General features: G+C 39.8%; 1 protein-coding gene and 1 long non-coding RNA gene across 2 annotated transcripts; one reads left to right on the top strand and one right to left on the bottom strand.

Moving 5' to 3' along the window:
• Positions 1-15,041: 15,041 nt before the first annotated feature.
• On the top strand, positions 15,042-19,012 carry LOC121638734. The gene is made up of 11 exons (XM_041983690.1): positions 15,042-15,127; positions 15,246-15,424; positions 15,540-15,633; positions 15,782-16,126; positions 16,215-16,332; positions 16,412-16,503; positions 16,605-16,719; positions 17,403-17,672; positions 17,773-17,937; positions 18,032-18,280; positions 18,846-19,012. Exons 1-10 carry the CDS (start codon positions 15,050-15,052, stop codon positions 18,223-18,225), a joined length of 1,650 nt encoding a protein of 549 aa, XP_041839624.1. The 5' UTR covers positions 15,042-15,049; the 3' UTR covers positions 18,226-18,280; positions 18,846-19,012.
• A 2,799-nt stretch (positions 19,013-21,811) lies between these two features.
• LOC121638738 lies at positions 21,812-23,294 on the bottom strand. The gene is made up of 4 exons (XR_006010059.1): positions 23,021-23,294; positions 22,233-22,276; positions 21,953-22,010; positions 21,812-21,839 (listed from the first exon to the last, which is right to left on the bottom strand). It is a non-coding gene; the product is annotated as an uncharacterized LOC121638738 (long non-coding RNA).
• Positions 23,295-27,904: the final 4,610 nt, after the last annotated feature.

The following is a 27,904-nucleotide window of genomic DNA, read 5'->3' on the forward strand; positions in this document are numbered from 1 at the left end:
CCAGGTTTAGCTATGAATCCATTGTTACCTGTGAATCAAGTTAAACCAATGAATCCAGTAAAACCAGTGTTAACACTGAATCAGGTTTAGCCAGTTAATCCAATTAATTAAGTGAATCCAATAAAACCAGTTAATCCAGGGAAACCAGTTATTCCAGTAAAACCAGTTATTCCAGCGAATCCAGTTAACCAGGTGAAACCAGCTATTCCAGTTAATCCAGCGAGTCCAGTTAATCCAGTGAAACCAGTTATTCCAGTGAAACCAGTTATTCCAGTAAAATCAGCTAATCCAGTTAAACCGGGTATTCCAGTAAAATCGGTTATTCCAGTAGAATCGGTTAATCCAGTGAAACCAGTTATTCCAGTGAAACCAGTTTATCCAGTGAAACCAGTTATTCCAGTGAAACCAGTGATTCCAGCGAATCCAGTTAATCCAGTGAAATCAGTTATTCCAGTGAAACCAGTTATTCCAATGAAATCAGTTACTCCAGTTAAACCGGCTATTCCAGTAAAATCGGTTATTCCAGTAGAATCGGTTAATCCAGTGAAACAAGTTATTCCAGTAGAATCAGTTAATCCAGTGAAACCTGTTATTCCAGTAGAATCAGTTAATCCAGTGAAACCAGTTATTCCAGTAAAATCAGTTAATCCCGTTAAACCGGTTATTCCAGTAAAATCAGTTATTCCAGTAAAATCGGTTATTCCAGTAGAATCAGTTTATCCAGTGAAACCAGTTATTCCAGTAGAATCAGTGAAACCAGTGATACCAGTTATTCCAGTGAAATCAGTTAATCCAGTGAATCTAGTGAATCCAGTGAAACCAGTTAATCCAGTGAAACCAGTTAATCCAGTGAAACCAGTTATTCCAGTGAAACCAGCGAGCACATTTAGTCCAGTGAAACCAGTTATTCCAGTAGAATCAGTTAATCCAGTGAAACCAGTTATTCCAGTTAATCCAGTGAAAGCATTTAATCCAATGAAACCTGTCATTCTAGTCAATGCAGTGAATCCAGTGAAACCAGTTAATCCAGTGAATCTAGATAAATTGAATTGGAATTTAAGTGAAATTCTCAATTCATTCCATAAGCCTTGTATCCATATAATAAGTTTAATATTATGTAGTCCGACTGTCATTATTGAGAAATATTTCCTGTTTTGTCCTGAAGGGACTTGCGTGATTATTAACAAACTGGTCAGCTAAACCAATCAGCAACATCAGTAAGTTGTGGTAAAACATCCAAAAGAGACTCTGCAATCCAGTCATTTAACGCTGCAGATCACCCCTAAATAAACTTTATTCTGATTCTCAGAAACACATGTCCAAGATTGAACTATGTCATAAACACAAAGATAAATAACCTTTCAAATAATTAATTTTTTTTCCAGTGTTACCAGCAGCTTCATCTGCATCACTGTTAATTAAAACTGCCAAGCCCTTTACACTGATGGTGTTAACATTTACATGCCGGATGCACACAAGAAGAGGTAGTGCACCGAAAAAATATGTTTTTTGAGCTGTAAACAACATAGTATTAAGTAATGGTGATGAAAACCACCTATAGTGTTGATTATATATATATATATATATATATATATGTATCATACGAAGAAAAAGAAGGGGCTGCAGAGCTGGAAGAAAGCTCCAGGAGAGGAAACGGAGGTACAGGCCATATTTACCCTCTGTGATTATGGGAAACATTCGTTCCCTCTCCAACAAGACCAACGAGCTCACGGCACTGACCCGGCTACAGCGGGAGTTCAGGGAATGTAGCCTCATGTGTTTAACGGAGACGTGGCTGAATGAATTTATTCCGGATTCTGTGGTTTCCCTGGATGGATTTAAACTTTCACGCGTAGATAGGAGTGCGGCAGAGAGTGGTAAGAGGAAAGGCGGGGGACTCGAGGTGTATGTCAACGAGAGATGGTGCAACCCGGCGCACGTCTGTATAAAGGAACAACTCTGCAACAGGGACATTGAGTTACTCGCTGTGGGCATGCGGCCGTATTACCTCCCGAGGGAGTTTTCACACGTTATACTGTTTAATGTGTACATCCCTCCGTCGGCCGTTGCAGCAGGTGCCTGTGAGCTGCTCCACAGCGCAGTGACTCGGATGCAGACTCACCACCCGCAGTCCCTCCTGCTCATCAGCGGAGATTTCAATCACACCTCGCTCTCTGCCACTCTCCCTACTTTCGTCCAGTACGTGAAATGCCACACCAGGGAGAACAAGATGCTGGACCTACTGTATGCTAATGTGAAGGACGCATACACCTCCGCCCCCCCTCCCCCTGCTTGGACGCTCTGATCACAACCTCATACATCTGCTCCCTGAATACACACCCAGGGTGAGAAGACAGACAGCTGGCACAGAAGAAGTCTGTGAAAGTGTGGACCGATGAGGCCAATGAGAGACTGTTTCCAAACCACATCTTCACTTTCACCTACCCCCCATCTCCACTCCACACCAATGGACTCCACCACCAGCCCCCCACTGCCCTCCACCTCCCCCCTCTCCCTTACATCGGCCCAGGTGAGGAGAGAACTGAGGCGGCTGAAGAACAGGAAAGCTGCAGGACCAGATGGCATCAGGACCTGTGCAGACCAGCTCTGTGAGGTGCTCAGGTACATCTTTAACCTGAACCTCAGCCTGGAGAAGGTCCCTGTCCTGTGGAAGACCTCCTGTGTGGTTCCGGTTCCTAAGATATCAAACGCGAAGGAGCCGAACCATTACAGACCCGTCGCCTTGACCTCCCACCTGATGAAGACCATGGAGAGGCTCATCCTCGGCCACCTCCGCTCCGTGGTGTGCACCGCGATGGACCCGCTGCAGTTTGCCTGCAGGCCAAACATTGGGGTGGATGATGCTGTCATCTACCTACTACACAGGGCGCTGGCTCACCTGGAGACCGCTGGGAGCATCGTGAGAGTCATGTTTTTTGACTTCTCCAGTGCGTTCAACACCATCCAGCCGGCGCTGCTGCGGGGAAGCTGGATGGAGCTGGAGTGGATGGAAAGTTAGCTGCGTGGACCATCGACTACCTCACCAACCGGCCACAGTACGTGCGTCTGCAGAACTGTGTGTCTGAGGTGGTAGTCTGCAGCACGGGGGCCCCTCAGGGAACAGTGCTCTCACCGTTCCTCTTCACCCTCTAGACTTCACCTACAACACCAGCAGCTGTCATCTCCAGAAGTTCTCTGACGACTCAGCCATTGTGGGCTGTGTGTCTGAGGGGAACGAGCTGGAGTATTGGTCAGTCATCATGGACTTTGTGGACTGGTGTGAGCACAACCACCTGTGCTTAAACACCAGTAAGACCAAGGAGATGGTGATTGACTTCCGGAGAAGGACACTACCTCACACTCCGGTGAACATCCAGGGGAAGGACATTGACCTGATGGACAAGTACCTAGGTGTTCACCTCAACAGTAAACTGGACTGGTCACACCACACAGACAAGAAGGGCCACCTCCTGAGGTCCTTTGGAGTATGCAGGCCTCTGCTAAGGACATTTTATGACTCTGTGGTAGCCTCTGCTGTCCTCTACACCATTGTCTGCTGGGGAGCGAGCAGCACTGACCGGGACAGGAAGAGACTGAGCAAGATGGTCAGGAGGGCCAGCTCTGTCCAGGGCTGCCCGCTGGACTCTGTGGAAGAGGTGGGTGAGAGGAGGATGTTGGCCAAGCTCACATCCATCATGGACAACACCTCACACCCGCTGCACCAGACTGTGGAGGGGCTGAGCAGCTCCTTAAGCAGCAGACTGAGACGCCCTCAGTGTAGGAAGGAGCGCTACCGCAGGTCCTTCATTCCCACTGCTGTCAGACTGTACAACTTATTTGTATAGTCATAATACTGTGCAATATTTATTTATATTTTACTGTGCAATACCCCCATATCAACATCATCATATTCTTCATATCCCACCATCACCATGTAAATATGTATATAGTCTGTGAGGTTGTTTTGTTGCACTGTCAATTATATATATATGTATATATATATATATATATATATATATATATATATATTATTTATAATGCTACATATTTTTTGCTTTTCTTAGACTTCTTTTCTTGTAAATATTTTATATTGCACCTTCTTGTTGTGATGCATGTTCATCTTATTCTGTCTGCTTTCTGCACTTTATTCTGTAACAAGAGCTGCTGTAACGAATGAATTTCTCCACTGTGAGATTAATAAAGTCTAATCTAATCTAATCTACACTGGCCACCCGAAGATCAAGGAGATGAAGTACCAACACCTCCAAGAACTGAAGGAGGTCATTCCCAAAGACTTCCACAGCATTTAGGACAACCTGGCCGACTAGGATGCTACAAACACACACACACACACACACACACACAATTTGACAAAATGAATAACTTTAAAAACGCATGAAATCTTTAATTTAAACAGACGCCATGAATGATAGTAAATTATTTTGAGACGTGAGATGCAGAATTAGAGAACTGCTAGTGTAAAATGGTAGGTTGGAGTGCAGTTTAGTCCATTATTTACCTGACAACAGCAGTTATCATTTATAATAGATTTAGGCCAAATGTATTAAGCAACAGGATAACAGCACAGAAATAGTTAAGAATAAACTGCAACCTGTAAGTTGATGATAACATGATGCGATGAGCACCTGATGCAACTGTCATAATCAGTGACTGCCAAAACCTCCTTTATCCATTTTACATCAGTCTGAAACCTTCTAACTCCATATTAGCTTGATTTGAGTAAATCAAAGTATATTAATAAAGTAATGACACAATCAAATATATGACTATAACATAAAACCCAATACCAAGTTTGATGACATTATGTCCAATTATTACAAAACCATACAGTTTTATTGATTTGTTGAAAAATAACAGTTATGGAGATAGGAGGTTTGCACCCGACAGCAGCGATATGCAGGATAATGATAGTGGTGAAGTCTCTTCTGTAATATTATGGGACGCCTGTAAAGTGGTTCTGAGAGGCAAAATAATTGCTAAATCATCCCTTTTTAAAAATCAAGTGAAGAAAAATTGAATAATTTAGAACATACATTGGTTGAATTAGAGAAAAAACACAAAAATAAAAAAACAAGAGAAAATAACACAAACTAGAGATGAAATAAATCAAGAACTACAAACGTCCATACAGAAAAAAACTATTCTCCTATAAACAGAACTATTATGAAATAGGGCCAATGGTCAACAAAACTTTTAGCTTATAAATTAAGAAAACAACAGTCGGAAAGAGTTATACACAAAATTAGAGACCCAACAAATAAAAAGGTAACTTATAAACTTAAAGAAATACAGGAATGTTTTAAGAAATACCACCAAAAGTTATATGCTTTAAAAGAACAAGAAGAAGAACAACAAGCCAATGCATTATTAAATAAATAATTGTTACCAACGAATGAGAAAAATGAAACACTAGCAAGAACTATATCTGCACAGGAAGTAGAAAAAAACATTAAAAAGATTAAAACTTAACTAATCACCAGAAGCGGACAGATTTAGTGCTGAATGGTACAAAACCTACCTATAACCTATAGGTACCTACATACTTTTAAGAGCATTTAACTGAGTACTGAAAGGGGGACTATCAGGAATTATAAAGATTGAACAAGGATGTAGGCAAGGATGTTCTATGTCTCCATTATTTACCATATTTATTGAACCACTGGCACAGTACCAGTACCAATACCAAAATACACACAGTTGAGAAAAATCATGAGGAAGAAAAATTAGCTCTATTTGCAGATGACATTTTAATTTTTATGGCCAAACCTCATGAATCCTTTCCAGAATTATAAAACCTTGACAGAATATGGTAAACTAACTAATGGGTTACTAATTCAACTACCATAAATCACAAGCGCTGACATTTAAATATACACCTATTAACATTGTCAAAAAGATATTCGATCGATTGTTTATTTGGGAGTGAATATACCAAAAGACATAAGAAATATTGCCAACTTCCAACCATGACCCTTTATTGGCCATAATAAAAACAGATATAGCCAGATGGAGCCTGGTGTCCTACTTGGGACTTGTGCAAAGAGCCAAAGCTACAAAAATGATGCCACTGCCACAATTTCTATATTTATTCCAGACAATACCTGCAGAACCTACCAATACTACTTTTGAAGAAATTGATAAATGAATATCTAGATTTATTTGGCAAGGCAAACGGCCAAGGATTAGATTTAAAACTTTACAACTGGCTAAAAATAAAGGAGACCTTTCGCTCCCTAACTTAAGAAACTACTACAGGGCAGCACAAATAAACCCACTAGACGAAATGTGCAATCCATCTTATATATCAAAATGGAAAGAATGTGCTATGACCAGTATCCCCCAGCAAGTGGTAATTGGTAATATAGAACTAATAAAAGAACTTGGAGAGGTAAACTCATGCTTGGAGACAGTACTTAAAACATGGTCTAAATTAGTCACAGAAAATAAAGAATCCTGTTTATTAATCAGATGGATAGTATATGATCAAGATTTTACTCCAAATAAAATAAGACAGCACCTTTAAGAAATGGGGGAGAAAGGCTTGTAAAAGTACAACAATATTTATCATGAAGGCTGTCTGAGGAGTTTTCAAGACATAAAATAGACTTATGATCTTAATAATACTGACTTCTTTCGTTTCCTACAAATCCGACATTATTTAGTTAATACAAGAAAAGAAGACCCAAACAGGCATTTCATTAGCAATCTAAATATTTTCCTTAAGTCATACCAGTCAAATCCCAATAATAAATTGATATCTAAATTATACTACGAATTGCATCAAGAAGAAACGGGAGAAGGATGGCAACTTCCCGATTCATATCGAGGGCTGGTCTACAACTCAAATCAATTGTTGGAGATACACATCTTCATTGACATGGAGGGAATTTGCGTGGAAGACAGCTGTGCGTTTTTCAAAACACCTGCCCGGGGGGCTCAAACGTGGATAAATCATGCTGTAGGTCATGTGGGGAGAAACAAGCTGGTCATTATCATATTTTTTGGAACTATGCTAAATTGTTTTCTTATTGGGGCAAAATTAAAGTGTTTACAGGATTGTAGGTGCCAATATTTCTTTGGAATTTGAAACTTTGTTTTTGGGCAAACATCCAGGTTGTGTGAATGGGTATTGTAAAATATACATGTTTAATGTTCTTTTAAATGCCAGTAAAAAAAAAAAAAAACAAAAAGAAAAAAAACTCAGGAATGGATGACAATGTACCTACAAAAGATTATTTGATAAATGTGATTCAAGGAATTTTTTTCAGATGGAGAAACTTACATTTGCATTGAGACTGGAACAGGACAGATTTGAAGAATCTTGGAGACCATGGCTGAAGTTCCTAGATTCTAGATCTAAAGACTCACAGTTGTAAATGAAGTGATTCCCACTGTTCCTTGGCTACTCTGTATTGTTGAATTATTTTGATTTTCTTTCTTATTCTTCTTTTTTGGATTTTCTTTCTTATTCTTCTTTATATATATATATATATATAAACCTAACAGAGCTCTTAGATTCAAAGACTCTGGTCAACTAGTCCAAACCAGAGTCCAGACTAAACATGGAGAAGCAGCATTTAGCTGTTATGCTCCAAACAAGTGGAACAAACTGCCAGTGGAGATTAAACTTTCACCAAATGTAGACATTTTTAAATCCAGGTTAAAAACATTTCTTTTGTCATGTGCCTATGCATGAAATCTGCATGTTAACTTTTTTTTTTTTTTACTTATTTTGCTTTTAATCATTTTAATGTAATTTATTATTTCATCGTGATTATTTGTTGATGCCTTTTACTATTTCTAAATATCTGTAATGCCTTTGTTTTATGTAAAGCAGTTTGAATTATCCTGTACATGAAATGTGCTATACAAATAAACGGCCTTGCCTTGCCTAGAAAATGGATGGATGGATGGATGGATGGATGGATGGATGGATGGATGGATGGATGGATGGATGGACGGATCTCTAAACTGTAACCTTCCTCCTCTTTTCTAAACTCTCTAAACTTCCTCAGCACTTGGACGAGTTGATGACGTCTGTCAATATTAACCTCTACCTAAGATGCGTCCCACCATAACTCGCCCCTCGCTCATAGCTACGGAGCAGGACAGGTTCCAACCAGGTCAATAAAACAATGGGAAAAGAGGGGTGGGGATGTTGTTTATATGTTTCTATATCTATTTACCTTTTGTTTTTAAGACAGCACAAGGAAAGGTCATTAATCTTCCCTTTTTTTTTCTTGCTATTATCTATTTTGTTTTTTTCTTCCTTTTGACGTCTCACAGCGGCGCCCCCTCCAGCATGTGGTGCCCACCTATATTGCCTATGCCAAGGGTTGGCTCTGGATCCATGCTTTCATGATGTTTTGACCCTACCATCTGACCCTACCATCAGAATCTGGAGCTGAAATGGGGACTCATCTGACCAGGCAACATTTTTTAATCTTCTATTGTCACTGTTGGTGAGTCTGTGTGAACTGTAGCCTCAGTTTCCTGTTCTTGGCTGACAGGAGTGACAATTCATGTCATCTTCTGCTGCTGTAGCCCATCTGCTTCAAGGCTGGACATGTTATGTGTTCAAAGATGTTACTCTGCATATTTTGGCCGGAAGCAGTGGTTATTTGACTTTCTGTTGCCTTTCTATAACTCCAACCAATTTCCTCTTTTTCAGACCACTCTTTCTAAACCCTCGAGATGGTTGTGTGTGAAAATCCCAGTAGATCCACAGTTATTGAAATACTCAGACCAAAAACCATGCCACAAACAAAGTCACTTAAATCCCTTTTCTTCCTCATTCTGATGCTGTTTGAACTTCAGCAAGTCGTCTTTACCACGTCTATGTGACTAAATGCGTTCAGTTGCTGCTGTGACTGGCTGATTAGACATATGTGTTAACAGGAAGTTGAACAGATGGACCTCATAAAGTGGCCAGTGGTCATATTGTTCTCTATTGTTATATAATTAAATCTATTTTAAAATCTTTGTGGTGTAGTTAAGATAAATGCTTTCAGCTAAACATGGCCACGTTATTTTAGTAAACTACATTTTGTAAGTAATTTTAGAAATTCAGTATGTAATATTAATATGTGGATAATCATTTATAACATTTAACAATCCAATGAAAGAGTTTATACATAGTTATTTTGAACTCAGTTTAAAGGAATCAGTATTTAAACTGAACTAGTGTTTATTTACCACTTCCCTAAAGAGAGTAAAATTAACACAATTTGTTGTAGACCCACATATACACATTAAAAGTGGTTAAATCAATTCTGACAGAGTAAGGGACTGAACTCTGTCCCCTTCACTCTCTGCTCTGTTCATTACATATCTTTTCCACACTGACATGTAGAGACCAACGGACTGTTGAGAGTGTTTAGTTATTAGTTATAAATTTCTAGATGCTAGCCAACTACAATTTATTCAATTATTATTATTTATAACATAGTTTCTTATAAGGAAACCTGCATAGAACAGATTGTATCGAATCTTATCTTCCATTCAATCCCCCATCCTGAGCATGCACAAGTAGACTGTGGAGAGAAAAAACTCCTAATTTAAAGGAGGAAAAAAAACTTCAGCAGAACCAGACTCAGGAAGGGCGGCCATCTGCCTTGACCTGACAGGAAAGAGGGTCAACAAGCACAAAGTCAACAGCCAATAACACGGACCACACAGTGCTGGACAAACCAGTCTGACGCCGCTCTGCGTGACTGCTTCTCCACAACAAACTGGGACATTTTCCGAGATGCTGCTTGTGCCAACATTGAGTACACAGAGCACGTAACGGGATACATTAACTAATCTATTGACACGGTTGTACCGTGAGTTACCATTTTGATTTAAACCAACCAGAAGCCATTAGTTAACGGAACAGTCAGCTTGGCGCTCAGAGCATGAGCAATAGCTTTCCACTCTGGTAACCTCAGTAAGTACACAAAAGCATGGTATTATTTGAGGAAATGATCAAAACTGCTACAAGTCAATATAAGGATATAACTCAGTCTTGTTACAGAGGCTTGAACACCAAGGACATGTGGAAAAGGGCTCAGAAACATCGAGGAGTATAAGGGAAAAACATAAGGTTTGAGGAGGTGTCAAGTTGAACTCGTTCTATGCACGTTTTGAGAGAAACAGCGAGCTGGTAGTGCTTCTGGATCAGAATGACTGTCCTTTCCAGCTGACTTGGACAGATGTTCTTAAATAATGCACTGATGTGTTGACAGATGTCTTCACAGACATTTTCAATCTTTCCCTGCTCCAGTCTGTTGTCCCCACTTGCCTCAAGAAAATAACAATAATCCTGGTTCCAAAGAAGCAGAATGAGAGTTATCTAAATGACTATCGCCTCATTGCACTCACCTCCACCATCGTCCAAGCTAATCATCTCTGCCAGCTACACATGACCCGCTACAGTTTGCCTACAGGCCAAACAGGTCCACAGATGATGCTGTGGCAGTCATACCCCACACCGCCCTCTCTCACCTGGACCAGAAGAACAGTTTGTGGACTTTAGCTTTTAACTTCATTTAACTATCTACACTTGTTACAAAGCTCAGGGACCTGCATATCCGTACATCAATGTGCATCTGGATCCTGGACTTCTTATCAAACAGGCCACAATCTGTGGCCTTCCCCCACACAGACTCTGAAAATTGGGGCCCCCCATGGCTGTGTCCTCAGCCCCCCTCCAGCTCTCTTTGTACACTTGCGACTGTACACCCATGTGAAGCTCTGTCATGACCATCAAGTTTGCCGACAACACCTCCATCATCGGCTGCATCACAGACAATGATAAAGCAACCTACAGAAAGAAGGTTGCTGCATTTACTTCATGGTGCAAAGCCAAAAACCTCTTGCTCAACATCAGCAACAACAAAGAGCCGATTACGGACTTTAGGAGACTACGAAAAGGAGAACACGCCCCCCTTCACATAGATGGAGCAGCAGTGGAGTCAGCTGCTTCAGGTTCCTGGGGATAAACATCAGTGAGGATCTCACCTGGTCATGCCATCCTGACATCATCATCATGAGGTCAGAGAGACAACGTCTCTTCTCCTGCAGTGATTTAGAAAGTTTGGCATGGACACCAAGATACTGATTAACTTTTATAGATGCACTATGAAAAGCATCCTGGCTGGTAACATTATGGCCTGGAAGGGCAGCTGTACCATTCTTGAAAACAAAGCACTGCAGAGGGTGGTAAAATTAGCTCAGAGTATCACCTGGTCAGAGCTTCCAACCATTCAGAGCATTTACAACCAGCTCTGCAGGAGGGGGATCAAAAGGATCCCCTCTGACCCCAGTAAGCCCAGAAGGATTGTTATTTATTATATATTCTCTGACCCCAATAAACCCAGAAGGATCCTATCTGACCCCAGTAAAGGCAGAAAGAGCCTCTCTGACCCCAGTGAGCCCAGAAGGATCCTCTCTGACCCCAGTAAAGCTAGAAGGATCCTCTCTGACCCCAGTAAGACTAGAAGAATCCTCTCTGACCCCAGTCATCCAAGTTCTCAGCTGTTCATGCTCTTACCATCAGGGAGGCAGTTCAGGAGCATCTGCACAAGAACCAGCAGGTTCAGAGACAGTTTCTACCCACAAGCCATCAGGCTTCTGAACTTCTAGTGTCAACCCCCCTATCCCTCATCCCTGGCTGCACATCTTAAACACAACTATAGAGTTGTATTACTTTTATCTTATTATTATCTTTATTTTGTATTCTATTCTTGTTTTAATTGTTATTATTACATTACTCTATTTTACAGTACATATTCTTACCCGTTTTACCTCTAACTTTTTTTTTTACTTTTCAACTTACTGTTGCTCTTGAATGACATGTGATGGACTGGCAACCTATCCAGGTGTACCTTCCTCTCGCTCAACACAGTCTCACTCCCGACTCGTCAAAAACCGACGCTTGGTCAGGACCCTTTAGCGACACATACTGACGCAAAAGGTACCCTTCTGCGTCTCTTTCAGACGCAAGTAGAATACAATTGACTCCAATGTAATCCCATCTGCGGCTATATGTGACGCTCAGAGCAGGTGATCACCGCGAGCGGTTTCCTCATTCCTCTTTTAAAAAAATGCATATACTTCAATTTAAAAGTGTGGTTTGATGACATTTCTAGCGAGAAATATGCATTTTTTTCCCACAATCTCTCTTCAGTGAGTGTATATCATGCATGGTTTATCAGTTATTAAAAGCATTTTTCCACTTCGGATTTGGCCAGAGTGAAATGGGGATGTTTGGCACCAATAAACGACAGCAGCCTTTTTAAAAAATATATTTTTAGTTTAATGCATTGCATGCATGCGTTTATAATTCCCATATATTCTGTGACTGTACTAGTTGTCTGACATTTTTGGGAGATGTATATATATATATTTTAAAAACTTAAATAGGGAATTAGTAGCCGTCGTCCCGCTGTATCCCCCCCACCTTTCCGCTTTATACCCCCGATGCGTCCACAAAGGATGCTTTTGTCAGGACCGATTGGCAGGACCCATTTGCGTTGATGACTGACGCTCAAGGTCTCCTTTCGCGCTTTCTCCTCTCTTCGCATGGGGATCTCCCAATCTACCAACGCAATCCCCTCTGCGGCATTACCTGACGCCCAGAGCAAGTGATCACCATGACAACCAAAGACTACGCCACGAGCGTCATTCTCATTGGATGTCAACTGTCAACCTTTCACCCGGAAATAGCATTGCGGTTTTCCCTCTTGGCGTTGGCGGTAAGTGAAAATATTATCAGGAAAGAGTGTATATATTAAAATGAAATATAATCAACCAACAAATTATTGAACCAGCCCAATTTGTTTACTGCATTTAGAGGGGCTGGGTGAAATCAAAGTGGATCGTTTCAGACACTGTCTGTAGCTAGTGCATTTAATTTTTTGTGCTATTTTATGGATTGTATGACATTAATACTAAGTGTAATTGTTAATATTCTTTCAAACAAAGTTTCGTTTAGTGTTGAGCTATGAGAATAATGCATACTAAACAATGTAGGCTGTCTTGATGAGTTGCTAAGTGGATAAAGTTGTAAAACACTGGTGCCTTTTGAGTTTCTCAGTTTTGTAATTTTCTCTCTCCCACCCCCTCCTCTCTCTCTCTCAAAAGATCCTGCAATTTTCATTTTATAGCATTTTCTGTAATTCCTTCTTGGTTTATCCAGAAGCAACACAAAGGCACTTTTTAGAGCCACATCTGTCTTATTGGTCTTGTTGTCTTGTTAACCTTTCCTTACTTTATCTCACCCCCCGCTCTATCTCCACCCTCCTTTCCTGACCCCCATCCCCCACCTCCACCCCACCATCACTTTTAAGAACCACGTCTGTCTTGTTGGTCTTGTTGTCGTCTTGTTAACCTTGTCTTGCCAGTTTTTTCTGTGTGTGTGTATCTTCTGTTTCTTTGTCATGAGTGACTCAGAGCTTGAGGATTTACTCAGCGTTGCTGACCATACAGAAGTCATTGATGACCTTGAAAGGGTAGATGACCTGCTCAATGAGTTGCAGAAAGAGGAAGCAGCAGCCCAAGTACCAATGGTACTTCCTCCAACAGTGAGTTGGAAGAAGAGGGACAGTGATGGCAACTTAATCTTTGCTAGACCACGATCAAGCAGGAAACAGTCAACCCTGGGTCAGTAATGTCTCTCTACTCTAACACACCTGATTCTACCAATCAACTCGTTACCAAGCACCTTAACAAGCTTAAGGTGCTTGGTAACAAGTTCGCTATTTAAATCAGGTGTGTTAGAGTAGAGAGATACCTAAAACATACAGGACAGTAATCCTCCAGGGGCAGGGTTGGGAATCACTGAATACATAATTGTTGATGTTTTTGTTGTTACAGCAGTTGATTCAGCTGGCTCTCAGAGGACTCCATCCATCAAGTCTTCCAACACCAGCTCTGAGGTGGTCTTTACTATAGATTTTGGTAAGCACTTTCTTTGGTCTCCATTAACCTTTCATGAAATGTTTGACATGTGTATTTGTATCTGTATGGTGAATGCGATACAGAGTGAAGATGTAAATTCTATCTTTGTATTTTAATACAGTTTAACAGTCCTCTTAACTTATGGCTTCTTTTGATCCATTTTATCAGAGGAGCTTCTACAGGATCTCCAGCAAGCAGGAGAGGTTATTCAAAGTGAGGTGGAAGCACCAGCACCAGCACCAGCAGCTTCCTCAAACTGGAGCACCCGAAAGAGCTTCTTTTCAGAGAGCTGGAGGGCAGAGAGACCACGCCTGGTCAATATGACAGTGGCCAAAGAAGACGTCAAACCCAACATCTGTCAGCAGTGTTGGAGTTATGCTGCTGTGATCCGTTGTCGTGATTGCCGACCGCGCCCATTCCTCTGTGCTGATTGTGACATCACTGTGCACACCAGACACCCCCTTCATAACAGAGATGCCAGTACTGCAGGATTTTTCCAGCCATTACCTCCAACCACTTTTGTGCGTAATGAGACCCTTTGTCCCTGTGGTAAGATCTGGCTTAGAGCGCATAAAATATGATCCTTTCTGGACTATTAGAGATTTAAACTAAGATGTAATTGATTCTTAAGTCATGACTTTGTTTTGTTTTTTCAGAGCGTTTTGTGCCAGTGGAGATCCCCAACAGAATCTGTGGTTGTCCAACAGAGTCACAGAGGATCAAAACTGGAAGGGCTACCACTGTTATCACAATGAATGGTAGTGGAAAAAGTTACTCTAAAACTCTCATATTTACAATAGCTATGTACTGTATATGAAATCTCAACATAGCTATCAAGGAATAGATTATTAGATTAATAGATTTTTAACAGTTATGAAACCCTATGTTAGATTGATGCTTTTTTGTTTTGTTCTTGTGTTTGTTATTGAAAGGACGATATGATCTCAGTTTGCCCGAATTGGCATGTGAAGTTTGCAACGCCGCATGGACTGCCGGAATAAAAGACGTCATCCAAAGTGACTACTGGCCAGCAACCCTTCACTTTGCCACTATCTATGCCACTGATGTTTTCTTCTCCTTTGAAGAAATGAAAATGGCAGCTCCTGGTCTGTCCTGTCAGGCATTTCTCCGAATGCTGGATCAGAGAACTGTCCGCTTCGGCCGTGTGAGTATTGAGGTTCTTTTCCCTTTTTGATTTTTTTTATTTGTTTTTGAAAAGCTTTGTCTTTATGATGTTGTTTATTAAAATAATATTAGCTATTGTTATCCTCTTTTCATGATAGACTGGGAAAATTTCAGGAGACAGCTTTTTGAAAAGTTTTTTTGAGTGGGAGGCTGTCCAGTATGAGGTGGACAGTATCTGCAGGGAGGAGCCGTTCACCTGTCCTGCATGCAGTCCCGAAATGCTTGCAGTGTGTGTGGACGGCAATCGCAAACACTACCGATTCAGGACTGCAGCACGGTACTATAAAATATTTAGATTGTGTTTGAACCAATAACAAAACATAAGTCACTCAATGTCCACCAATTACCCTCAGAATACAATACTTAATCGAGTGTTCCTTTGCTGTATTTAGATCTGAAGAACAGCCGGTGTTTGACGACATCTTCATTGCAAAGGATGACGATGTCGCAAACTTCGTCCACGACATCCAAAGCAAAACAAAACATGTAATATTGCATTTTTATATATATATATATATATATATATATAATGTGTGTGTGTACACAGTAATATAGTTCTCTCCCTGTAGTGTTTAGTAAGGTAACTCTGTTTCATTTCCATCTATCAATTTTCTTTTTTTTTTTTTTTTTTTAGGCTTCAGGTAGGGGCATTTGTGGAGGAGAGTGGTCGGCTGCCAGAGAGACCTCCCAAAGATCTGCCAGCAAGCTGGATGAGGAGGGACTGGAAATAGCTGTCTGTCGACATGGCGTGCTGCTTTCTGCCCTCAACATGTACAGGGGAGAAATATTTGCATACCCGCTGTTTTTGCAAAATAAGCTGGCTGTTAAAAGTGCCACATTTTTTTGCATGGATGTCACATGCAAATATTGGCCTTACCTCCAAAAAATTTCCAAAAATCTGCCAGAGCTACAGCCCCTCCTCAGCATGAAACCCTTTCTTTCCGTGCTTCATGCCAAAGCTCATGACTTGAAATGTGAAGTAAGTAATCATTACATGTAACGGACACACTATTCCATCAACATTTACATGTTTTAATATGCTTTGTTATGTTATGCTTTTTAAACAGGTGAAATGGAGTGGAGCTTATCAGGAGGGGGCTGGATTAACTCTGGGAGAAGAGGTGGAGCAAGTGAATGCCTTCCTGTCTCGTATAGCTGTGACGACAAAACACATGTCGAAAGCGGGTGAGATGGCAAAATAAAAATAATTAGAAGGGTTAAAAAAAAATAAATGGAAAATGAGATTGTCTTATATCTGTTGTAGGACGCAGAGACATGCTGACATTATTATCTATGCGCTGGAATCAGCAGAAGAAGAAGAACCTGGCCTCTTCTCTGTCCCACAGATATCTGAAAGTATTGACTTCACTTTTTGAGTGGATTAAATAGTCTTTGATATTACTACTTGAGACTGTGGAAATACCATTTAATTATTTTACTATCATTGTGATTTAAAGGCCACAAAAGTTCTGGAGGAAAAGTTGCAGAAACTGGAGTCTGTGAAGGCAGAGTTGTCAGTGACTGACAGCCAGTTGGAGGACTGGGTCAGTGATGTAAGGGAGTGGGCAGAAGGTGAGAAAGTTATGTCTTATCTATTTACCTATAGCAGCACACAGTTTTTTGTGTTAAAAACAGTTGTTTAGTGGCAGGGCCTATCCCTGCCACTATTTAGCAGACTGCACAAGTTCAACACAAAATCGAGCTCTGTCCTCACCCTCTGTGATATGACAGAGGGTGAGGTGTAAATAGAAGGTCATCATGGGTAACCACACAGGACTCTCACAGGTTAGAGGAATAGCCGCAGTAACAGGCTCTTTTCCCTAACGTGCAAAACAGAAAAATTCAGCAACCAAGATGCTCAATATCATTTCAAAATGTTGGGCTATACATGTTTACATGTTATATAATGTTATATTTTTGTCAGAGCTTCTGCAATATTTTAATTGGAATTTCTATTCTTTTGTATTACTTAGTTTGTCAAGAGTAATTTAGGATGTGTTCTGAAACTTTGTGCTAGAGTTCCAGCAGGTCTATATCTAAGTCCAATACATTTACTATATGAATTTCCATTTATTCTATGGGAAGATAATATCTTTTCAACTGGCATTAATTCACGAGCAGAACATGATATACAAAACTTAACATTTGTAGTACAGTACTCATGATTATGGTATTTGAGAGATGCATAGAAATGGCATCATATTGCACTATTGTGCAAAATTACACAACGCATCATGCATGTTTCCTTTTTACAGCAACATCTACCAACACAAATGAGGCTTCTGCCTTGGCCAACAATATTGAGGTGCTGGTGGCTGGCATCAGGAGACGCTCGCATCGTCTTTATATGGACACAGACAGCAACAAAGGGCGAGCCAAAATCCGCAGCAAGATCAGGAAGGAGAAAGGGATCCTGACCTCCTTGATTGACAGGTACAACGAAATGGTTCCAAGCACAGAAAGTCTCTGTCTGGAAACCATCCTGTCTGAAGATGCAGCATGGCCATGGCAGCTGCCACATAGTGGTAGGTACACCAGTATGTTTAATGCTTTCTGCAAATGTGACACACACACACACTCTTTAATGCCACAAAAACTAATTTTTTTGTCACAAATGCTTTCCAGACTCTGTCGACTTCAGGAAAAAAAGAGCGGTGTTTGACCTCGTACAGTCAATAAGGAGACTGCAGGAGGAGACCAAGGTACTGACCACAGAGATGAATCGGCACTGGAAGTCACTTTCATCGCAGGGGAATTCCCTGAAAGAAGTGTCCAGTGCAACAATGCAAGGCATGCATTTAATATTTTTAGCACGATTATACATATCAAACTGTGATGATAAAGTTACTAATACAGATTCCTATTATTATGCCATTCACCACAGATTCACCATGGAACCTCAGTGCAGATGGGCAGAAAGGTCTGCAAAGCATTCTGAAACGAAAGCAGCAAGACACTACAGAAATGATGGCTGGTGTGAAGACGAAATATTTTCATACATTGACAGGAGGAGAGGTCAATTTTCTGGACAGTCTATCTGACTTTTCTGACAGTGACTCTGAATTCTCTGACAGTTAGCCAGGATACATTTTGTGGTGTAGTTGATAGGGATGTCCCGATCCATTCCATCCCCCCCCCCCCCCCCCCCCCCCAAAATCCAGTCCGCGTTTTCAGCACACCTTCTAGCCACCTGCCCAGCATCCCCTAAACATCAACAAGACACGGACTTGTCTGCATGTCCCGCTAATAATTTAAACTTATCAATGACAAAGTCAGCTGTGTGGAATTATTTTACACTAAAGGATGAAAAAGACGAGTAGACCGAGTGCAGTACTTGCCACATTAAGGTCAAGCGTGGTGGTAAAGCTGTAAGAAGTTTTAATTGACTATTTATTTTCTACTCAGGTCTTCTGTGTGTTTTGCATTTGGTTGTTTTTTAACAGTTTACAAAATTCAAACGGACATCACGAACAAGAAGTAAGATTGGTCTAAGATGAAAAAATCCCACCCACCACCGTGTTATGGGACCTATAAGTCTGTTTCGTTATTGCCAGAATAAATGTTTTTTGGGTTTATTTTTTATTTTAATTCGCACTTGAGCATCTTTACACACAATGCAAACGTTTCCCAATGGAAGGTTGGCAGAAAGGTTGTCCACAATGTGTATCCCTTATTTAACCGGTTGGGATACTGTCTTTACATGTTACTGAACACTGCACTGCAATATTTTATTGTCTTGATTATTCTATGCATGTTTAATACATTTCTTATTTGAACTTTATTACTAAATTTTGAAAGCTGCAATACAAAATGAAGTCCATTGTCATTATAATCTTTATTAAAGCACATATAAATAAAAACATATGCAAACATATGTGCATAAGTGTTTTGTTTTTTTTTTCACGTGAAATGAACCACTCAGTTCAGTCAAAATCTCTTTCCTTTTCAGTTTATGGAATTCCTTAGTGCAGTTGTTTACTCTGCATCATTCTTTCCTATCTAATGGGCTCAGAGTGGAACCTGTCCTGGAAAACCACTGTATGATCTTGGCCACCGTGCTGTAGCTCTGTTTCAGGGTGTTAGCAATCTTCTCAGAGCCTAGACCTTCTTTATAAAGAGCAACAATTCCATTTTTCAGATCCTCAGAGTTTTTTGCCATGAGACGCCATGTTGAATGTCAAGTGACCAGTATGAGAGTATGAGAGATAAAACACCAAGTTTAACAGCCCTGCTCCTCATTCACACCTGAAATATTAGGACAAAGTACACCTTTGATTTTAAGAACGTAACCATTGAGATTTAGTATTTTTTTAGCTTTTGCTGTCATGAGGTTCCTATTTAGAGATACATCTATACGTGAAACTATACACAGGTTTTGGACCATTCTGGATGGTTTGAGGAGAGGTTTAAGTTACAGTGTTCTATGAAGTACTGTCTATGTATCTCCCTCCGCAGAGCATGTTAAGCCTATGCCGACTTTTTTTTATTAAAAGGTCCTATGACGGTCATTTTGTAAGCTATGTTTGCATAACTTAAACTGTACACAGAAATGTATTAGCACTATGATATATTATAAATTTGATCATCCAGGATCATCCTGTCAGACTGGGGAAGGGGTTAAAGGGTCTATAAATAGCCATGTTAAGTTAATGGGAAAATGTCAAAGGTGAAACAATCAGTAGTTTAAAGGGAAAATAAACTCAGAACTGGTCCAAATTGAGTAGTATGACTGTGTATAATACTATCATTGATATCTTAAAGAAATCTGGCCACAAAATACTTGTTAAAAGATTTTGACTGATTGTTTTCAGCTTGGCCCTTAAAGAGGTCTCTGAATGTACAAGTCAAACAGCCATGATGTGTACCAACAAGAAAATCAAACTTTGTCGTAGGACAACAGTGAAGACATCGTTGGAAAGGTATTGACCTCAGGAGCAACATATGTCAATATGAGATTTGTGGGCAGTTCCTGCTCCCCAGGTGTTCCCTTTGAACCTTGTACCTGTGACACTTTTGAAGGCCTATAGTTCAACAACAAAATATGCTAGAGACATGGGGTCAACAGTTTTGGAAAGCTCTGCACCTCTACTATCATGCCCGACAGCAGACCAATAGGGGGCGCCACTGAATAGGGTCAAAACCTATAAAAAACATGATTTCACCCTCTTACCAATACAAAAGTCAAAATCAGACCAGACAGGCGTGCTTCCCACCCTTAAAAACATATGATAAGTTTGCAAAGTTCGTGATCACAGTTTTATATAATAGAGGTAATTCATTGGAACTACAAAAGCTATGACGTAGCACAATGCTGTGTATTGTAACTTGGCACAAATTGTAGTTCTGGTAACCTCCTTCCGGTTTAGGGTTAAGATGTTGACATTAGGGTTAAGAAATCATATATCCGCTCATTTTTCAACAGACAAAGTATGACCATAAAATGTATATTTATATTGTGAGTAGATGTATGTGATGGAAAAGATCAATATATATATTTATTAGTGCTATTTTAACGTTTTGTCCTGCTGCTCTATCTCGCCGACAGAAAGGGTTGTGTTCAATGGCGTAACGTATTAAGCAACGTTTCAAAACAGATCTTTCAGACCTCATCCCTCGATCTATTTTGTTTCTATAAAGTGTTAATGTGGTTTATAATTTGTTTTAATATGGCGTGACTTCCAAACAAGAGCATTTAGTTCAGTATACCCGCAGTAGGATTGATTAATAAACGATAGTAATCGCAGATAACTAGCAATACTGGCTAGTGAACACCCCAAGGTTTTCAAGACGTCAGTCAAACACAACTTGAATTTGATATTAACACGAACATTTAGGTTATCTAAGTACCATATAACATAATAATATCGTTACATATGCAATATGCACACAATAATAGCCATGTGCAAACAAACAAGAAAAATAGAAATTTTCTTTTTTTTTTCTGATGATACACTGTATATAAAAACCAAATATGAGCACAGCTCTAAATGTTCAGTTGTCACTGCATATAAACATGACAGATGACATATTAAAAGAAGTAAAACATATAATATATAATGTGATCTCCAGCTGGTACTGGTGTAGTTAACTTCTTTGTCTTTAGGCTCCCATACACATTACTGCTTACCCTAATCATCTCATACAATATGTTAATTTATGTACAGTGGAGTATTACTTTAACTTGCACTATGTTACAATAGCCTAGTCACTTCTATAGTGGTGATGATGTAGACAATAATGTTGGTTGATATATAAAACTATGAGAAGTAGACCACATATGTGAGATATCGAGTGCTGGGAATACATTCTGTGAGATATTATTGATCAGATTCATGGATGATTTATGTACTTAAGCCACAGTTAGAGTGAAACAGAGATTGACACTGGCTGAAATGTGTATTGAATAATTTATTTTGAACTTTTATGATGAACTTGAACATTTAACAAACACATTTTCAAAACTGCTTCAGTTAACACATATAGTCTCAAATAAAATAAAGTGCCAATTATAAAAAAGTGCCTGCCAATTATAAACATAAAATAATAAGTAACAAACTGTTACAATCAACAACAATTAACTAACAACAACAACAATTAATTAACAAAAATTAACAATTAAGGCAAAACCAAATGTGTAAAATGCAGATCAGAACTAAAAGCAATTTTTTTCAGAGGACAACACACACCAAGGCCTGTAACACAAAAAAAAGAAAGAAAACACAATCAATCACAATCACAAATCAAGTTCTAATTTTAAAATGGCATTCTGAACTAAATATACTAAACAGAAGGAAACAGCAGTTACCTATGTAGGACTGCCATACTGCTGTGCTGGCTCCCACGTGTCAGCCCACACCTTACCACTGCAGGAAATTGAAAAGAAAAAAAAAGCCGAAATTGGAGGTTAACAGATTAGCTTGACTGATATCAAATTGGATGATGGTATGTTTCTTATTAAATACAGTACACCAATCATTTGAATAAATAAAGCTATATTACTCCAGAAAAAGTCTTTGATAGCGCTTAGCTTTATATAGATGAACCCCACTGAATCCCTGAATTGCATTTATTTGGGAAAAACTTACCATTTCGGGCATGGTGTCCACCTAATCTTTACTTCTGCCTTTCCCTGTAAGTTATTAAAAAAGTTTCTTATTTAAAAAAATAAACAAATATTTATTTTAGAGACATTTCTCAAGCCTATGCATCCCATGAAATGGCTTAAAATGCTATAATAGCAGCTTCCAAAACAAAACAGAAAAAAAAATACTGAATAAATTAAATCTGAACTAAGGTGGAGCAAGTTCATGGTTTTAGATTTCCTTTACAGGCATATATAGGAAGTAAGTAAATTGAAAGTATCCTGAAAAATCACAGTCAGGTATCCCTCCTAATTGGACTCCATGGACTGGAAATCTAACTGAGACTGTGTACAGGAAGGGGATGAGCAGACTCTATTTCCTGAGGAAGCTAAGATCCTTCAACGTGTGCAGCAAGATGTTGGAGATCTTCTACCAGTTGTCAGTCAGTCAGTCTGTCTGTCTATCTATCTATCTAAATGGTACTGGGCAGAAAGGTTCTGCTGTGGGTAATTTTAAATAGAATAGGCTTGAACTGAATATCGCAAAAGGCCAAAGGATACTGACAGACAACAGGCAACCTATTAAGACTTTTGCCATCTGAATGAGGATACAGATGTATCAGCTGCTGTACTAGCAAATCAGCTTCTTATATGACCACATCTTTAGATTTTTTTGTCTTGGGAGACAAAAAGGAATACTCTTTGATTTTCCTTATAAAAACCTGTGCTGTAAAATCACAAATGCTGTAAACCTAAAAGCAAATCAATAGGAATAAGGGAAAACATACTTACGTTTAGCACTCGTTTCTCAAGAACCCTCTCGTACAGGAACACCTTCTGGTATTTATGTTTTCTGCATTCTAGAAAAAAAGACAGTAATAAAACATAAATAAGTGTTCTGAAGTAGCAGCCTAACAATTACAAAATAATTTCACTATATTCATGTAGAAGTAGTACAGAGGAAATATAACCTGTGAGTTTTTTTTTTTTTTTTGGAAGAGAGTGCAGGACACAGAGAGGAGACTGGAGATGGAGGAGGCGGATGAGAGGAGAGGGAAGATGGTGGAGAAGGCAGGGAGGAGAGAGAAGATGGAGGAGGAGGAGGCAGGGAGGAGAGAGAAGATGGAGGAGGAGGCAGGGAGGAGAGAGAAGATGGAGGAGGAGGCAGGGAGGAGAGAGAAGATGGAGGAGGAGGCAAGGAGGAGAGGGAAGATGGAGGAGGAGGAGGCAGGGAGGAGAGAGAAGATGGAGGAGGAGGAGGCAGGGAGGAGAGAGAAGATGGAGGAGGAGGCAGGGAGGAAAGAGAAGATGGAGGAGGAGGAGGCAGGGAGGAAAGAGAAGATGGAGGAGGAGGCAGGGAGGAGAGAGAAGATGGAGGAGGAGGCAGGGAGGAGAGGGAAGATGGAGGAGGAGGCAAGGAGGAGAGGGAAGATGGAGGAAGAGGAGGCAGGGAGGAGAGAGAAGATGGAGGAGGCAGGGAGGAGAGAGAAGATGGAGGAGGAGGCAGGGAGGAGAGAGAAGATGGAGGTGGAGGCAGGGAGGAGAGAGAAGATGGAGGAGGAGGAGGCAGGGAGGAGAGAGAAGATGGAGGAGGAGGAGGCAGGGAGGAGAGAGAAGATGGAGGAGGAGGAGGCAGGGAGGAGAGGGAGGAGGAGGATAGAGCAGAGATGCCTGGATGCTCAACAGGTTGAAGTTCAAGAATGAATTCTTCTGGTCCTGGTCCAGGCTGAGTGTCCATCGGGGTAGGGGCGCAGTCCATTCCGGGAGCAGCATGAGGGGGAGGAGGAGTTGCCATCGGTGCTTGCAACAACTCTGCAAATATTGCAGACAAAATAACAAATAATTTAAAAATTTAAACATAATATTCTTCTAAATTTGATTTCAGGACAGAACTTAGACATCTACCAGTGAATTGATTTTGTAAATGGCTTTAACAACTTGGTTAAGTTCTTATATTCCATCATCATCAATGAAAATGCCCTTAAAATCCACGATAACTATGCATTCAGCAAAAATTTTAAATGCAAAATGTAATACAAAAAGAAAAAGAAATTAAAACTGTAAAATAGTAGTATCAGCATAAAGTTTACATGTTCAATCACATCATATTTTTGCATACATTTTTCTCACTAAATTTCGGTATTTGATTGACACGTGAATGGAAAGACAGTCATTGATTAACAGGCTACAACAGAAGTTGTAATTTCTAAAAGGCTGAAGGTGGATAAGGTTTTAAATGTTGCCATGGGAAACCTGTATATTTACATGTGTTGAACCTAGTGACACAGAGTCAATGAAAATCTACACTATATAGGACAGTAAAGTGTGACACATTCATTTTGGATACGATGATCTCACTTTTCAGCAGGTGTTCGTATAACTTCCCCATCTTCTGGAGGATGTCTTTCACCACCCCATCCATCTGTGCCACATGATGGATGAGGTCAGCAGAAATCCTCCCATTGTGGCCCTGACGACCCATGAACAGCAATGGGCAATATCCCAGCTGATTCAGTTTAAAAACCTGCAAGAATTACAAGAAAAATATTTGCTACATCTTGGCATGACAGGAATAGGGCTAATCAGCAACAGCTCAATAGAAACTTCTTTGCTTTCATGAATGTGAAGTTGATTTATTTGCTTGGCTATTAGCAGCTATTGTTGGCTTTGTGCATATTGTAATATTTGTGTATACAGTACATAATATTAAGTCAACGTGTAACAATCATATTGATCAATAATAACAAATCATGGTTTGTTACAGCCGTAAGGTGGTAAGGTAGGTTTCATATTAACAAAAGAACAACATTGACTGACAAATAAAATCGTTATGTAGTTGTCTGAGAATACACATCCTTTGTTAAATCGGAATCATTAAAACTCACAGATAGCTGGGCAGACTTTACAGTCCTGCTGGAATTACGGCAACTTTTTGTTGCCGATGCCCACTCATTTTTTTTGAGCTCCTCCTGTTTTTTAAAAAATTTGGCGTCTGCTGGAAATGGGCTTAAACAAGCAGAGCAAGTTTTTTTCCCAAGGGAATTTGGGGCCTGGCAGGAGCTGCACACTTTGGCACAGGGCTTTGTCATTCTGCATATGAGAGTGAAATATAACAATTAGATATCTTTGCTGTAAGGTGATTACAGTATTAACTAATGGATAAAACCACAAGTACATACTTTTGTTCATGAGATCCTATTTCAAATGAAGTGATATGAAAAAAAATATTTCATACAGTCAATATTGGGCATTGTATGTAATAGTATTTGTTCATGCACACTATTAACATGAACTCAAACAAAGATGACAAGTGAGGCTTTGGGAAATTATAATTTAACACATGACAATGCTATTTCTTTGCCGATTTACATCACAATGTTAAAACGACATTTCCTGTTCAACACACCAATATACTATACTAACATATAACAACACAATGTGTTATACATGAGTCTTTCCGCCGAATCAGTGCCATTTCTGTCCCCAGGAAATTACATGTATAAATGTGCACAAAAATAACTATAAAATACATTTAATTATTAAACATAATGTCTTGTACGTTGACCTAATTGCAAATTTAAGATATATAATTAAAAACATCAATAAAAACTACCTACAACACTGAAAAAATAGCATTTGCTACTCGTACCCACTCTCTAACTATACACTTTACCATGAAATATAATTATTAAAATTCTTAAAAGATGTCATTTTTTGCATTGCTTCGGCTTAGAAACCTTGTAAAAAATAAAATAAAAATAAAGCTACCTGAGATTGACCAATGCATGTTTTGAATTGAAAATTAATGTTTAATTTGGAAGAGTTACAACAAGCAAATGGCACCCATTCGGTGGAATCAGTTACATACTCTCATTCATTTTATTACCAGATAAAAAAAAAATTCTACTGCAACGGTTTCTCATATGGGGCTTAAGCTACACTGCCACCTGTTTTTCACACTGCAGAGCAAACTTTACCACTTTCACAAGATATTTTTGTTACGCCTATTCATATCCATCAGTCATTTCTATCCGTTGAGGAATTATACTGCGCCCCCCCCCGAAAAGTAAAAGCTACTTTCGAGCTAATATTTACGTTAATACTACATAATTCATTCTACACTGACGTTGTAAGCTAACCTTTGCTAAGTTAGCCAAACCAAAAAAAGGTGAATAACTTGTACATTTTACATTTAAATGATGAGGAGTGTTTCTGGCCACTTACCTGGGTCCGGTGTGTAACTTTAGTGCATCTCCCCACGTACCGACTCAGACACAGATGCATGTAAAAAAACCGACCAATTACCGAGCTTGAAAGGAGCAGTTGACCTATCACTCACACCGAACTGAAATTAAACAATATTAGCTCTATTTATTATGAATTTTAACCGATTCGTGTTTTAGTTTTATTTTATTTCGAGATGAATTATGTGAAAACGTTTTTTATATTAATTTTATGATCTTTTGAGGAATTGTGGGTAGTGTAGTTCATGTAAGTTGATCATGAAACTCCTTGTTTCTCAGAATCGAATGGGAAAACATCAATATTGGTTCTCAGTGAATTATACCACTGATGTTATGCAATTAAAAAATAGACTGGTGTTTCTGTTTTGAATAATATTGCAAATATCGAAAAAACTATTTCCGGGTCTTTGGTTGTCATGGTGATCACTTGCTCTGGGCGTCAGGTAATGCCGCAGAGGGGATTGCGTTGGTAGATTGGGAGATCCCCATGCGAAGAGAGGAGAAAGCGCGAAAGGAGACCTTGAGCGTCAGTCATCAACGCAAATGGGTCCTGCCAATCGGTCCTGCAAGCGTCCTTTGTGGACGCATCGGGGGTATAAAGCGGAAAGGTGGGGGGGATACAGCGGGACGACGGCTACTAATTCCCTATTTAAGTTTTTAAAATATATATATATACATCTCCCAAAAATGTCAGACAACTAGTACAGTCACAGAATATATGGGAATTATAAACGCATGCATGCAATGCATTAAACTAAAAATATATTTTTTAAAAAGGCTGCTGTCGTTTATTGGTGCCGAACATCCCCATTTCACTCTGGCCAAATCCGAAGTGGAAAAATGCTTTTAATAACTGATAAACCATGCATGATATACACTCACTGAAGAGAGATTGTGGGGAAAAAATGCATATTTCTCGCTAGAAATGTCATCAAACCACACTTTTAAATTGAAGTATATGCATTTTTTTAAAAGAGGAATGAGGAAACCGCTTGCGGTGATCACCTGCTCTGAGCGTCACATATAGCCGCAGACGGGATTACATTGGAGTCAATTGTATTCTACTTGCGTCTGAAAGAGACGCAGAAGGGTACCTTTTGCGTCAGTATGTGTCGCTAAAGGGTCCTGACCAAGCGTCGGTTTTTGACGAGTCGGGAGTGAGACTGTGTTGTCTCGCTTGCTAATTGCTGGGATGGGCTCCAGCTTCCCTGTGACCAAAATTGGACTAAGCTGTATAGAAAACTGATGGATGAATGGATGTTTCTTTTACATGTTAGTGTGCAAAGTGTTATTTTGAACTTGTCTTGTCCAGCATCATGATAGCTGAATGGTAGTCTGGCTGCCATATTCTGTCAAACAAATTTTACTGTGCCAGGAGGAGCCTTTTGGAAATGGGGCTCCCCTTTATGTCTGCCCTTCAATCTGTCTGTAT

This window comes from Melanotaenia boesemani, chromosome 4 (assembly GCF_017639745.1).
Source record: "Melanotaenia boesemani isolate fMelBoe1 chromosome 4, fMelBoe1.pri, whole genome shotgun sequence".
Lineage (NCBI taxonomy): Eukaryota > Metazoa > Chordata > Actinopteri > Atheriniformes > Melanotaeniidae > Melanotaenia > Melanotaenia boesemani.